This window comes from Callorhinus ursinus, unplaced genomic scaffold, assembly GCF_003265705.2.
Source record: "Callorhinus ursinus isolate GAN/ISIS: 27379988/994484 unplaced genomic scaffold, GSC_fseal_2.0 scaffold34, whole genome shotgun sequence".
NCBI classification, from domain to species: domain Eukaryota; kingdom Metazoa; phylum Chordata; class Mammalia; order Carnivora; family Otariidae; genus Callorhinus; species Callorhinus ursinus.
This window is the reverse complement of record NW_027397096.1, coordinates 8,862,176-8,878,564: the sequence shown is the minus strand read 5'-3', so window position 1 is coordinate 8,878,564 and position 16,389 is coordinate 8,862,176. Positions and strand designations below refer to the sequence as shown.

The following is a 16,389-nucleotide window of genomic DNA, read 5'->3' as shown; positions in this document are numbered from 1 at the left end:
CACAGAGAACTCCCCTCAAAATCAGTAAATATAGGTCAACAACCTGACATCTAATAGTAAAACTTACGACTCTCAGAGACAAAGAGAAAATCCTGAAAGCAGCTCGGGAGAAGAGATATGTAAGCTATAATGGTAGAAACATTAGATTGGCAGCAGACCTATCCACAGAGACCTGGCAGGCCAGAAAGGACTGGCATGATATATTCAGAGCACTAAACGAGAAAAATATGCAGCCAAGAATACTATATCCAGCTAGACTGTCACTGAATATAGAAGGAGAGATAAAAAGCTTCCAGGACAAACAAAAACTTAAAGAATTTGCAAACACCAAACCAACCTTACAAGAAATATTGAAAGGGGTCCTCTAAGCAAGGAGAGAGCCTAAAAGTAACACAGACCAGAAAGGAACACAGACAATATAGAGTAACAGTCACCTTACAGGCAATACAATGGCACTAAATTCATATCTTTCAATAGTTATCCTAAGTGTAAATGGGCTAAATGCCCCAATCTAAAGACACAGGGTATCAGATTGGATAAAAAAACAAGACCCATCAATATGCTGTCTGCAAGAGACTCATTTTAGACCCAAAGACCCCTCCAGATTTAAAGTGAGGGAGTGGAAAACCATTTCCCATGCTAATGGACACCAAAAGAAAGCTGGAGTGCAATCCTTAGACAAATTAGATGTTAAACCAAAGACTGTAATAAGAGAGGAGGAAGGACACCAAATCACCCTTAAAGTGTCTATCCAACAAGAAGATCTAACAATTTTAAATATCTATTCCCCCTAACATGGGAGCAGCCAGTTCTATAAGCCAATTAATAACAAAATCAAAGAAACACATCAACAATAATACAATAATAGTAGGGAACTTTAACACCACCCTCACTGAAATGGACAGATCATCTAAGCAAAAGATGAACAAAGAAATAAGAGATTTGAATGACACACTGAACCAGATGGACTTCACAGATATATTCAGAATATTCCATCCCAAAGCAACAGAATAGACATTCTTCTCTAGTGCACATGGAATATTCTCCAGAATACATCACATCCTAGGTCACAAATCAGGTCTCAACTGGTACCAAAAGATTGGGATCATTCCCTGCATATTTTTGGACCAAAATGCTTTGAAACTAGAACTCAATCACAAGAGGAAAGTCAGAAAGAACTCAAATACATGGAGGCTAAAAAGCATCCTACAAAAGAATGAATGGGTCAACCAGGAAATGAAAGAAGAATTTTTAAAAATTCATGGAAAGAAATGAAAATGAAAATACAACTGTTCAAAATCTTTGGGATGCAGCAAAGGCAGTCCTGAGAGGAAAGTATACAGCAATACAAGCCTTTCTCAAGAAACGAAGTTCTCAAATACACAACCTAACCCTACACCTAAAGGAGCTGGAGAAAGAACAGCAAATAAAGCCTAAACCCAGCAAGAGAAGAAAAATAATAAAGATCAGAGCAGAAATCAATGAAATAGAAACCAAAAGAACAGTAAATCAGATCAACAAAACTAGGAGCTGGTTCTTTGAAAGAATTAGTAAGATTGATAAACCCCTGGCCAGACTTATCAAAAAGAAAAGAGAAAGGACCCAAATAAGTAAAATCATGAATGAAAGAGGAGAGCTCAAAACCGACACCAAAGAAATGCAAACAACAATAAGAACATATTATGAGCAACTCCATGTCAGCAAATTAGATAACCTGGAAGAAATGAATGCATTCCTAGAGATGTATAAACTACCAAAACTGAACCAGGAAGAAATAGAAAACCTGAAAAGACCCATAACCAGTTAGGAAATTAAAGCAGTAATCAAAAATCTCCCAAGAAACAAGAGCCTAGGGCCAGACGGCTTCCCAGGGGAATTCTACCAAACATTTAAAGAAGAATTAATACCTGTTCTTCTGAAACTGTTCCAAAAATGGAAATGGAAGGAAAACTTCCAAACTTGTTTTATGACTCCACCATTACCTTGATCCCCAAACCAGACAAAGACCCCATCAAAAAGGAGAATTACAGACCAATATCCCTGATGAACATGGATGCAATAATTCTCACCAAAATACTAGCCAATAGGATCCAGCAGTACATTAAAAGGATTATTCACCACAATCAAATGGGATTTATTCCTGGGTTGCAAGGTTGGTTCAACATCTGCAAATCAATCAACGTGATACAGTACATTAATAAAAGAAAGAACAAGAACCATACGATCCTCTCAATAGATGCAGAAAAAGCACTTGACAAAGTACAGCATCCTTTCTTGGTTAAGACTTTTCACAGTGTAGGGATAGAGGGTACATACCTCAATATCATAAAAGCCATGTATGAAAAACCCACAGCGAGTATCATACTCAATGGGGGAAAACAGATTTTTTTCCCCCTAAGATCAGGAACATGGCAGGGATGTCCACTATCACCACTGCTATTCAACATAGTACTAGAAGTCCTAGCCTCAGCAATCAGACAACAAAAGAAATAAAAGGCATCCAAATAGGCAAAGAGGTCAAACTCTCACTTTTTGCAGATGATATGATACTTTATGTGGAAAACCCAAAAGACTCCACCCCAAAACTGCTAGAAATCATACAGGAATTCAGTAAAGGGGCAGGATATAAAATCAATGCACAGAAATCAGTTGCATTTCTATACACCAAAAAGAAGACAGAAGAAAGAGAAATTAAGGAGTCGATCCCATTTACAATTGCACCCAAAACCATAAGACACCTAGAATAAATCTAACCAAAGAGGCAAAGAATCTGTACTCAGAAAATTATAGAATACTCATGAAAGAAATTGAGGAAGACACAAAGAAATGGAAAAATGTTCCATGCTCATTGATCAGAAGAAGAAATATTGTGAAAATGTCTATGCTACCCAGGACGATCTACACATTCAATTGCAATCCCTATCAAAATACCATCCACTTTTTTCAAAGAAATGGAACAAATAATCCTAAAATTTGTATGGAACCAGAAAAGACCCCGAATAGCTAGAGGAATGTTGAAAAAGAAAAGCAAGGCTGGTGGCATCAGAATTCCGGACTTCAAGCACTATTACAAAGCTGTCATCATCAAGACAGTATGGTACTGGCACAAAAACAGACACATAGATCAATGGAACAGAATAGAGAGCCCAGAAATGGACCCTCAACTCTATGGTCAATTAATCTTTGACAAAGCAGGAAAGAATGTCCAATGGAAAAGACAGTCTCTTCAACAAATGGTGTTGGGAAAATTGGACAGCCACGTGCAGAATGAAACTGGACCATTTCCTTACACCACACACAAAAATAGACTCAAAATGGATGAAAGACCTAAATGTGAGACGAAAGTCCATCGAAATCCTTGAGGAGAACACAGGCAGCAACCTCTTCGACCTCAGCCGCAGCAATTTCTTCCTAGAAGCATCGCCAAAGGCAAGGGAAGCAAGGGCAAAAATGAACTATTGGGACTTCATCAAGATAAAAAGCTTTTTAACAGCAAAGGAACAGTCAACAAAACCAAAAGACAACTGACAAAATGGGAGAAGATATTTGCAAATGACATATCAGATAAGGGCTAGTCTCCAAAATCTATGAAGAACTTATCAAACTCAACACCCAAAGAACAAATAATACAATCAAGAAATAGGCAGAAGACACGAACAGACATATCTGCAAAGAAGACATCCAAATGGCCAAAAGACACATGAAAAAATGTTCCACATCATTCAGCATCAGGGAAATCCAAATCAAAACCTCAGTGAGATACCACCTTCCACCAGTCAGAATGGCTAAAACTAAGAAGTCAGGAAACGACAGGATGCAGAGAAAGGGGAACCCTCCTACGCTGTTGGTGGGAATGCAAGCTGGTGCAACCACTCTGGAAAACAGTATGGAGGTTCCTCAAAAAGTTAAAAATAGAGCTACCCTATGACCCAGCAATTACACTACTGGGTATTTACCACAAAGTTACAAATGTAGTGATCTGAAGGGGTACGTGCACCCCGATGTTTATAGCAGCAATGTCCACAATAGCCAAACTATGGAAAGAGCCAAGATGTTCATCGACAGATGAATGGATAAAGAAGATGTGGTATATATATAATGGAATATTATGCAGCCATTAAAAAAAATGAAATCTTGCCATTTGCAACGATGTGGATGGAACTAGAGGGTATTATGCTAAGCGAAATAAGTCAATCAGAGAACACAAGTATCATATGATCTCAACGATATGAGGAATTTGAGAAACAAGACAGAGGACCGACCATAGGGGAAGGGAGGAAAAAAATGAAACAAGATGAAACCAGAGAGACACATAAACCATAAGAGACTCTTAATCTCAGGAAACAAACAGGGTTGTTGGAGTGGTGGGGGTGGGAGGGATGGGGTGGCTGGGTGATGGACATTGGGGAGGGTATGTACAATGGTGAGCGCTGTGATTTGTGTAAGACTGATGAATCACAGACCTGTACCCTGAAACAAATAATACATTATAGGTTAATAAAAAAATAATAAAAAAATACTGTGTTATATATCCGTAGGTTGCTAAGAGAGAACGTAAATGTTCTCACCACACACACACACACATACTCGGTAATTATGTGAAGTGATGTTTATGTTAATTAACCTAATTGTGGTCGTCATTTTGCAATATATACATGTATGAAAAAAATCATGCTGGGGGTGCCTGGCTGGCTCAATTGGTGGAGCACGCAATTCTTGATTTTGTGGTTATGAGTTTGAAACCCCCACTGGTTGTAGAGATTACTTAGAAAAATAAAACCTTTTTAACCAACTGAGCCACCCAGGCGCCCCGAAAAATAAAACCTTTTTAAAAAAATAAAACATCATGCTGTACACCTTATACATGATGTTAAATGTCAATTATATCTCCATAAATCTGGGAAAAAAGCCTAGCAAAGGTTATAAACTATATGATGTGTCCTACACGACATTGTGTGAAAGGCAAAATGATAAGGATGGAAAATAGATCAATGGCTGCTGAGGGCTAGGGATTGGAGAGTTTGACCACAGAGTGGCAGTGTGAAGGGGTCTTTTTTGGGTGATGGAATTATTCTGTATCTTAACTCTGGTAGTGGTTACATGAATCTATATATTTCAAGACCCTTAGAACTGTATAAGAAAAAAGTCCCTTTTATACATGTAAATTTTAAAATTAATTTTTAAAAGTGTTCTTTAAAAAAAAGTTTTGGCTTTTTTATATGTAGAAAAAAGTTTCTTAAACCTTTTCACATCACAATCCCAAATTTGGAATCTAAGCAGATCTATGAACCTTTGCCCCAGAAAAAAAAAAAATCAAATAAACACAAAATTTGAGTTTTGAATCCAGGGTAGGGGGAAGAGACAAGGATGAACACAGATTTCTGTGCTTGGCTGGATGCAGGATGGACTCTCTGATTCATAGAGATAATGTGGAAGAAATGGCAGAAAAAGAATACTTAATACAGAATAATATGCAGAATATACAGGAGAAATAGAAGATTGTCAGAGTGGAAGATTGATTTTGGAAATGCTCAGTTTGGGATACCTGTGGTACATTGAGTATTTAGCAAGTAATTGGGCATACCAGTACAGTTTGTCTGGGATCAGACAAATACTAAAGTTTTTTTTTTATTAAAGTGGAATAAACTGGGAGTGCCTGGGTGGCTCAGTTGGTTAAGCATCTGACTCTTGATCTCAGCTCAGGTCTTGATCTCAGGATCATGAGTTCAAGTCCCACATTGGGCTCCATGCTGGGTGTGGAGCCTACTTAAAAAAAAAGTGAACTAAACTAAGGGCTTCTCCTCTTACTATTTTGATTTAACATCATTTTGGAATTGTTGGCCAGTGAATTAAACCAAGTAAAGAAATAACATGTATAAATATAGGAAAAGTTATTTCAAAATTATCTTTATTTTTGCATTAACAAGATTATTAAGTAAAATGTCTGGAAATGGTATACTGTATATTTTTAAACTAAGAGCTTTCTCACATGCCAGCAATTCACAATCAGAAATTATTATCATACAAAGATCTGTCTAGTAATCAATTAAAAAATTTTTAATTCTAGTGTAGTTAACACACAGTGTTATATTTGTTTCAGGTGTACAATATAGTGATTCAACAATTCTCTATTAGGTGCTCATTATGATAAATGTACTCTTTTTTTTTTTAAAGATTTTATTTATTTATTTGACAGACAGAGACACAGGAAGAGAGGGAACACAAGCAGAGGGAATGGGAGAGGGAGAAGCAGGCTTCCCGCTGAACAGGGAGCCTGATGCGGGGCTCGATCCCAGGACCCCGGGACCAAGACCCGAGCCGAAGGCAGCTGCCCAACTGACTGAGCCACCCAGACGCCCCATGATAAATGTACTCTTAATCCCCATCACCTATTTCAACCATTTCCCCCCCACCTCCCCTCTGGTATCCACCAGTTTGTTCTCTACCGTTAAGAGTCTGTTTTTTGGTTTGTCTCTTTTTTTTTCTTCGTTTTGTTTCTTAAGTTCCACATAGGAGTGACATAGGTATTTGTCTTTTTATGACTGACTTATCATTCTAGGAATAAAATTTAACATATATAGTAACAATACAGATAAAACTTTGAAACAATTGAGAGATGTATCATATTTTGCTGATTATAAATGTACTTTAACATCTCTGAAATCAAGATACATCTTCTAATTTAATTGGTAATATTTTCTCTTTTAGTGGTAAATAAAATAATAGTGCAATATTGTTTTCTTAAGTTTGATGAAATATAGTAAAAGAAGACTTTAATTAAAGTGGCCAAACATCCCATGTTCAACTATAAGAAAATTCACTGTTGTAAAATGACAATTCTTCCCCCAAATCATTTATCAATTTCATGTAGTTACCATCAAAATAATTTCAACCTGTCCTTCTCTTTTTGGTGGAACAAAATGATTCTAAGCTTCTTCTAGAAGAGAAGTGCCATGGTAATACAATTTGGGGAAAGCATATTCTTGTATATGTTTTGAATTACAATTTGGCAATGCTCACCTAAATTTACAAGCGATTGTTACTACTTGGAATTTATCTTTAAGGAATACCTCAAGGCATTTTTAGAAAAATGTATATTGTAGCATTGTTTAAAATAGAAAAAATTAGATATATAAAATTCTATAAAAGAAAGGACTGGTTAAAGAAGTTGTAGCAGGGGAGTTTGCAAAGTTCTATATATATTTTTTTTTACCTAGGTGGTGGTTACACAGGATTCACTGCATAATAACTGTTTTTTAAAAGTGTTATTTATTTAAGTAATCTCTACATCCACTGTGAGGCTCAAACTCACAACCCTGAGATCAAGAGTCACACACTCCCCCAACTGAGCCAACCAGGTGCTCCTCACTGCCTAGTTATTTATTAAGTTATATCTTTGTTCTATGTACTTTCTGTATGTATAATGTATTTCACAATAAAAGTAGCTAAAATTAATAACATCCATGTTTAGGAATACTATGAAACACTATACAATCAATAAAAGAATTGGGTAAATCTATGAGTAAGGTACTTACATATCACTCAGATTCAGCCTTGTGCTTGCATATATTTGTAGTACATTCATTTTCACCACTGAATAATATTCCACTATGTGAATATACTACAATATATTTATCCATTGTTGTGACAATAGATAATTTGGTTGTTTCCTGTTTGGGGCTATTACAAATAGTAATCTATGAGAAGTCACAGGGATCTCTCCAATTATATACATCTGATGCACACGTACACATTTTGCACTAGAAACTAGAAAGAATTACTACCTGGTAAAGTATGCAAATGACCAACTATACAAGGTAATGCCAAATTTGTTTTCCAAAGGGATTAAGCCCACTGAATTCATAGCAGCAATGTACAGCAGATTCTGATACTCACAACCTCTCCAACATCTGGTATTTCAATTAAATGGTGTAAGATGGTATCTACTTGTGGTTTTGTGCATTTCGTTCATTGCTGATGGCTTGAACATCTCTTCATAAGTTCATTGGACATATGCATTTCCTTTTCTGAGAAATATATCTTTATCACTATTGTTCATCTGTCTACTGGATGGTTTGTCCTCTTAAAAAATTGTGTAAGTTCGTTATATATTCTTGATACCAATCTTTTGTCAGCTACGTGGATTTGCAATCTTCTCCTAGTTGAATCTTTTCACTCTCTTTAAGATATCTTTTGAGGAACAGAAGTTCTTAACTTTAATGTAGTGAAACTTATCAATCTTTTCGTTTAAGGTTAATACTTTTACATCTAGTTTAGGAAATCCTTTCCTATCTCAATGACACAAAATTACTCATGGATATCTCTTCCTCTCTTTCTAAAAGTTCAAAAGGCTTGTTCCTGACATTTAAGTCCTGAAACCTTCTGGAATTGATTTATATAAATAGCATATATATATATATAATATAAATAGAAGTCTAGTTTTATTCTCTTTTGCATATGAAGGAACAACCAACACATTCCAAAGCAACCAGAGATTAATTACCTGGAAAGTAACGTTTTTGCTGTTCTTTCAGACATTCAAAATTCTTATGAGTGCACACAGTCCTGCTACGTGGTGTGCTGGATGACAAACTCAGTGCAAGGACCATCTCAGAAAATCTGGAAAGATCTTGGGAAACAAGAAGCAAGAGTTCAATATGCAAAAAGGCAGACGCCAACTTATAGCTGAGCTGTGTTGCAAAGCCTTTCACTTCATCTTGGAACTCAAAGCTTTGGCCTGCAGATCCTTGTGTCTACATCCTAAGTCAGCTTAGGAAAGCCTACTTATATCTTGGGGGAGTGGGGGGATGTACCAGTATGGAGCACTAGTTTTCATTTTTAATTTTAATTGTATTCTATTGAAACAAACTTTATATTTTTAGAATGTTTATGTTTTTAAATGTAGTTTTAGAAGGTAGAAAGGTCAATAGATACAGATTTCTGAGAAGACTCTGAAATGGACTTTGTTTTTCTGGACTTCTGGAGAAGTTACCACTAATTTATTTTGTCCAATTTCATCCTGGGCTTTCCTTTTCCAAGGGGGATGCACATCACCAACACTTGCTTTGGTTTATCAGTCATGGTTAGCATCACATGTTGGCTCTGAAAAGGAAAGGTCAGAAAGGAAGGGGCCAGCCATGGATAGGTCGTATTTGAGTTCAGAATGGAAGTGGGGCAATGAGAAAGGGAGAATGTTTAATTCAGGCAGGGGGAAAGTGGCAGTATACTCAGGCAAATGGAAAGGCAGGGGAAAGTGGCAGTAAGTTAAAGAGGACACATATGTATGTGTGGAAGAGAATTTCCTAAATAATTAAATGAATTCATATTCAGAAAGGAAAAGAAGAGACCTGAATAAGAACACAAGAAAGGGTATGAAAATAAAAATTACTAGGTCAGACAGCCCCCTGCACCAACCTCTAGTAGGTCTACTAGCCCAAGGCAACATCTTTTTGTTGAATGCTGGGTATTCAAAATGGGCAGAGGGAATGAAGTGCAGTGACCTACCAACTGTAGCAATTGGAAAGAATAAATCAAGCATCTGCAATTCAGAGAGTACCTCTCTTTCCCTAGATTCTAAAATAATATCCCCCTTCCTCCCTCCCCACCTCTCCCCCTTGCCCCCAGCGAACATTGCAATCGTTGTGGATTCTTCTCCCTGACCTGGATCAGCCTCCATCATCCAAGCTATCCATTCCTTTGTGACCAGCTGTTTCACACGATTGTCCTTCACCTGCCAGGAACTTGGCACTTCGGCAAACACTGCACAGCAAAATCGTTCCACCTTGATTGCACAGACATATCCATGGAGGGCCCCTTTCCTGTGCACTTCAAGGAATTTGACAGCATATTTTATCTCATGCCTCTGTGTACAGAAATGATGGACAGGTAGTTTCCTAATACAGCAATCAATAGAATGAGACAAGGCGACAAGATCTACTTTCTCCTTTTCACATCCAATGACTTGCTTGGTCTCATCACACACACCAAAAAATATATACCCTCCTTCGGTGTTTGCAAATGCAGACACACAACTGGGGAGACTCTCGTTAAAGCACTGGGACACCTCTGTTGAGAACATTTTAAATTCAACGTGGAGGGACGTAGTAAAGTTGAGCTCTTCTAGGAACTGAAGGTGAGTTCTAGCAAATAAAGCAGCAGCTGAGGCCCTTATGTTACCATCATCTTGTACACCAGCTCGAACTTTCTGGGGGCTTAACGAACTGGAATCATTAGTATTCACAAGAGTCTGAGTTCTCCCTTTGAGGAACGCCAGTGCTTCCTGAGAATTCATGACATCAGTCGATGCTCTGTATCTGTGGTACAGATTGGAGGACAAGGTTGCCAGTCGTACGCCAGAGGCCTCGGCATTCCATGACTTCACAAAAATAAAAAAGAGGTCTCCCTGCTGCATCTCATCTAAATAGCCGTTAAAAATTGAAGGCATTTTCAGTCCTACGCCATGGATTTGGTAACTGTAGTCTTTGTTCTCGATCTCAGCCTTGACCACTCCGCCACCAGAATTCAGCAGAGCACAGATTGCATTCATGATGATTTTATTCTGTTTCTTCTGCAGTTGAGGCCTCATCTCGTTCCTTTGTTTGTTCCCAAGGATGACCTTTCCTACATTTAAGACACATTCGGCAAACTTTGTTTCCAAATCCACCTTGACACTCATCTTCTCGGCACTTGTCCCGTTCCTATCCTGAAAGGTTCTCCTAAAAAAACAGGAAGACAGAACATTAGAATAGGGCAAGACGAGGGAAAGCGAGAAAACCGACAGTTTGAGGCCACTTTTCTGAAGCTGGTCACTTCCTTTCTGCCCACAGAGTTTGAAGCCAGGCTCATGCATGAAGTAAGTGTGGAGGACAGGGGGAGGAGCTAAGTCTGCCGGAAGCCCACTACCACCGGAGAAACGATCAAGAGGCTATTTTTATGCTATGATTTTAGCAACTGTTTGTACCAAGATCTCTGAGGGCAGTGTCTCCCAGTTCACCTGCAGAAAACAAGAAATTGTAGATACATGAGGACTGAAGCTGGAATGCAAGTGGAAGGCTTTCACTGTCAGAGGTGTCTCTGGGGTATGTTGATGTTTATTGCTTTTCTTGGTGCTCTTTCTCCTCCCATTGAGACCTGGGCAATTCTTAGATTATTTTGTAGCCCAATCTGAAGAAGGAGCAAATCTGATTGAGTTGGTAATTTGTCACTGTTGCTATGGAACAGACCCTTTAGGTTTCCCTGGTCCAAGCAGTTCTCATCTCGTGCAAAAATATATGTAAATTAAATATAAGTATATATACAATTTGTTTGAAACTAACAGACAAATTATTGACTGTTTGGATCAACCAAGCTGGCGGGTAAAGGTGGGCTTTTGACATTTCCTAAACTGAGTGACAGTGTGCAGACACACCATCTTTGCCAACCACACCTCAGGACAGAAGAGCAAGTGTGAGTGATGCACATCCCCACAGCTGCCAATATTTGATTCATCCGTGGCAACTGAGGAAAGAGAGGGAGCAACTAGACCAACTCACACATCATTACACAATCCTCTATCAAGGGTACTTTGCTGTGAACGAAGCTGTCATGCTATCTGACACCGCCCCCCCCCCCAACTTCCTTCCTCAAAAGCTCGATGCAGGGAACAAAAGATCCAACCCAAGAGAGAAGCAAACACAATCCCCTGGACAAGTGTGAAGGGAGACCCCAGAGTGACAGCTGTGGGGCAGGCCTAGAAGATCACCAGCCAGAATGGGAGCAAGATGGCAGCAGACTTCAGTAGGTGGCACGTGAGACTGTACAGCTGATGGACTGCTTAATGAGTTAGTCAGCTGAAGAGGTAGAGAGTTTGGGGGTGGACGAGTAATAGGAACTTAGGAAAATATGTAAACACAAAGATAAGACAATAACTCTAAGTTTAAAATGAAAAATAGTATAAAGGAGAAAACATAGCCATAAGCCATGATATGGCATAGCTGTGAACAAAATGACAATCATAATGTTATCAACTCTCAATATTGTTCTGATCAGAAATGGTATCATCATACTGGCAGGATGTGGGGAGAGAAAGGGTAGTGAAGTGTGAAAGGGTAGTGAAGTGGGAGGGAGCGAGATCAGCTCTGGAAAAAGACAGTATCTAAAAGGGGACACGGGAGATGTGTGAGCATGAGCATGTGGTTTAGAAATATACCTAACATTGCTTGAAAGAAAAAGCCAAAGAGACAAGAGGTTGCCTAGAGAGCAGAAGAAGGAGGCAGAATAAAGGGCCCTGATTTTCTCACTATGTCTTATGAAACTTTGACTTTCAAAACTAAATATAAGAGACTTCCACTCCCAGACAGAACAGAATACCAGGGACCAGATTACTTTCCTGTCTGAAACAACAAAAATATTTTTAAACAAATAATGGCTGGAAATTTTCCAAATTTGATGTAACGTGCAAAAAATTAAGATCAAGATCCAAGATATTCAACAAGCTCCAAGTACTAGAAACACGAAAACTACACCAAAGTGCATCAAAATTTACTTGATCAAAGCCAAAGATAAAGAGAAAATCTTCAAAGCAACCAGAGGAAAAAGATACATTACACAAAGAACAGAGAATGACGTTAGAAGTTTTTGTCAGAAACAAAGCAAAAAGATAATGGATCAACATCTTTAAACCAATGAAAGAAGAAAAGAGAATTATGAACCTAGAGTTCTATACCCAGGGAGAATACCTTTCAAAAATTCCGTTAATAACAAGAAGACCATCAATTTTTTAAATGGACAAAGGACTTGAACAGATGTTTTTCCAAAGAAGAGGAACAAAGACCATTAAGCATGTGAAAAGGTGCTCAATACTATTAGTCATTAGGGAAATGCAAACCACAACCACAATGAGATACCACCTCACACCTATTAGAATGGTGATGGTGATGATGATGATGGTGGTGGTGAGAAAATGAAAATAAGAGTCAGTGAGGATTTAGAGAAATTGGGATCAGCATACACCGCTGGTAAGAATGCAAAATGACGCAACCATTGTGGAAAGTAGTTTGGAGATTCTTCAAAAAGTTAAACAAAGAATTACCATAAGACCCAGCAATTCTACTCTAAAGTACATACCAAACAGAATTAAAAACAGTTACTCAGGGAGGCGGCACAAAATGGCGGAGGAATAGGAGACCTGGATTTCGTCTGGTCTCAGGAATTCAGCTGGATAGGGATCAAACCATTCTGAACGCCTACGAACTGAACAGGAGATCGAAGAAAAGAATAGCAACAACTCTCTGAACAGAAAAGCAACCACTTTCTGGGAGGTAGGACGTGCGGAGAAGTGAATCCGAGGCGATATTCAGGAGGATAGACGGCGGGAGAGGGGGCCTCCGTCGGCCGCTTCTGGCAAGTGCTAGAGCCGCGGAGCACAAAATCGGAACTTTTAGAAGTCGGCTCCGCGGAGGGACGTCACTCCAGTGGCTAAGCGGGGGGTGGAAACCTCGCGGGACAGTGTGGTCTCAGGACTCTCGGGGTCACAGAAAGACCGGGGGTGCCTGAGTGCGGCAGAGCTCCCGGGTATCGGAGCGGGGAAGCCGGCTGCAGAGACGGAGCCGAGGCGCGGGCTCTCAGCTCGGGGTGGCCATAAACTGTGATCCGCGGCCCACTCCGGCCACTGCTCCTCCAGCAGGGACCCAACAGGCAGCAGAGCTGGGGAGACTCCCCTTCCTTCCTGGGGAGGAGCGGCGCGGAAGCGCACCGCAGGGACCTGCTGGGTTTGGAGACTGCACACAGGGTCGGGAGCCAGAGATAGAAACGCTCGGTCACAGGCTGGGTGAGCACGGAGTGCGGCCGGAGACCAGGGAGACAGGAGTGACTGCTTTTCTTTGGGGGCACACCGAGGAGCGGAGCCCCGAGTTCTTGCTTCCCCTGGGGCGAGATTGGGAGGCAGCCATTTTCACTCTCATCCTCTAAAGCTGTACCGAGAGCTTGCAGGGAACAAAAGCTCCTGAGAGCAAACCCGAGCAGCTTGCTTAGCCCGGACCGACAAGGGCGGGGCAATTCCGCCTCCGGCAAAGACATTTGGGAACCACGGCAACAGGCCCCTCCCCCAGAAGATCAGCACGAACAGCCAGCAAGCCAAGACCAAGTTTACCGATCCAGGAGAACGGGAGAACTCCAGCGCTAGGGGAATACTGCACATAGAATTCATGGCTTTCTTACCATAATTCATTAGTTTTTCAAAGTTAATTTTTTAACTGTTTTTTTTTAAATTTTTCTTTTTCCCTTTTTCAACCAACATCTTATTAATCCCTTTTTTAAAAAAAAAATTTATTTTTCATTTTTAGAGTCATATCCTATCCCTTCATAGTAGTTACCCTTATTTTTGGCATATATATATATATATAAGTTATTCTCTTTTTAAAATTTTGAGATACAGTTTCTTCTAACAGATCAAAATATACCCTAAATCTCTAGTGTATGGCTTTGTTTTAGTCTCCTGCCTGATCATATTCTCTCCCACTTTTTTCTTTCTTTCTTTCTTTCTTTCTTTCTTTCTTTCTTTCTTTCTTTCTTAAATCCTCTTCTTTCTTTTTTCAAACAACTTCTTATCAATTCCTTTTATGAAATTTTTTATAATTTTCATCTTTACAGTCATATTCCATCCCTTCATTGTAACAACCGTTATTTTATACATATGTAAGTCTTTCTTTCTTTAAAATTTGGGAGGCACGTTCTTCTAACAGACCAAAATACACCCAAAATCTAGTGTGTGGCACTGACCTATTCACCAGCCTGATCATATTTGATCATATTCTGTTTTTTATTGTTTTCTTCTGCTTTTGTTTGTTTTTATCTTTTTCTTTTTTTTTCTCTTTCTTTCCCTTTCTTTCCCCCTGGTTTCAGGTCTTTTCTGATTTGTCTAGAGTATATTTTCTGAGGACGTTGTTACCCTGTTAGCGTTTTGTTCTGTCATTCATCTATTCTCCTCTGGATAAAATGACAAGACAAAAAAAATCACCTCAAGAAAAAGAACAAGAGGTAGTACCGTCTGCCAGGGACCTACTCAATACGGACATTAGTACGATGTCGGACCTAGAGTTCAGAATCATGATTTTAAAGATACTATTAGCTGGGCCTGAAAAAAGCATGGAAGTTATTAGAGAAACCCTTTCTGGAGAAATAAAAAACTAAAATCTAACCAAATCGAAATCAAAAAGGCTATTAAGGAGGTGCAATAAAAAATGGGGGCACTAACTGCTAGGATAAATGAGGCAGAAGAGAGAATCAGCGATATAGAAGACCAAATGATGGAGAATAAAGAAGTTGAGAAAAAGAGAGATAAACAACTACTGGATCACGAGGGCAGAATTCAAGAGATAAGCGATACCATAAGACGAAACAACATTAGAATAATTGGGATCCCAGAAGAAGAAGAAAGAGAGAGAGAGGCAGAAGGTATATTAGAGCAAATTATAACAGAGAACTTCCCTAATGTGGGGAAGGAAACAGGCATCAAAATCCAGGAGGCACAGAGAACCCCTCTCAAAATCAATAAAAATAGGTCAACACCCCGACATCTAAAAGTAAAACTTACGAGTCTCAGAGACAAAGAGGAAATCCGGAAAGCAGCTCGGGAGAAGAGATATGTAACCTATAATGGTAGAAATATTAGATTGGCAACAGACCTATCCACAGAGACCTGGCAGGCCAAAAAGGACTGGCATGATATCTTCAGAGCACTAAACGAGAAAAATATGCAGCCAAGAATACTATATCCAGCTAGGCTGTCATTGAAAATAGAAGGAGAGATAAAAAGCTTCCAGGACAAACCAAAACTAAAGGAATTTGCAAACACAAAACCAGCCCTCCAAGAAATACTGAAAGGGGTCCTCTAAGCAAAGAGAGAGCCTAAAAGCAGCATAGATCAGAAAGGAACACAGACAATATACAGTAACAGTCACCTACAGACAATACAGTGGCACTATTTTCATGCCTTTCATTAGTTACCCTGGATGTAAATGGGCTAAATGCCTCAATCAAAAGACACAGGCTATCAGATTGGATTAAAAACCAAGACCCATCAATATGCTGTCTGCAGGAGACTCATTTTAGACCCAAAGACACCCCCAGGTTGAAAGTGAGGGGGTGGAAAATAATTTACCATGCTAATGGACACCAAAAGAAAGCTGGGGTGGCAATCCTTATATCAGACAAATTAGATTTTATACCAAAGACTGTAATAAGAGATGAAGAAGGACACTATATCCTACCTAAAGGGTCTATCCAACAAGAAGATCTACAATTGTAAATCTATGCCCCTAACATGGGAGCAGCGAATTTTATAAGGCAATTAATAACAAAAGTGAAGAAACACATTGACAACAATACAATAATAGTGGGGGACGTTAACAC

The 16,389-nt window shown here is 39.2% G+C and overlaps 1 protein-coding gene across 6 annotated transcripts in view; it reads right to left on the bottom strand.

Annotated features, from left to right (window-relative positions):
• LOC112808263 (schlafen family member 5-like) overlaps positions 1–16,389 on the bottom strand; it is a 52,533-nt gene that overhangs the window by 24,879 nt on the left and 11,265 nt on the right. For 4 of the 6 annotated variants that reach the window (XR_012374434.1, XM_025851286.2, XM_025851287.2 and 1 more), the window contains 2 exons: positions 9,661–10,715; positions 8,504–8,629 (listed from right to left, as the gene is read on the bottom strand). Coding sequence is in view for 5 of the 6 variants with exons in the window: in XM_025851285.2 (XP_025707070.1) it covers positions 8,504–8,629; positions 9,661–10,715 (1,181 nt within the window). In the remaining variant the exon portion in view is untranslated. The other 2 variants (XM_025851288.2, XM_073879443.1) reach the window with 2 other exon arrangements.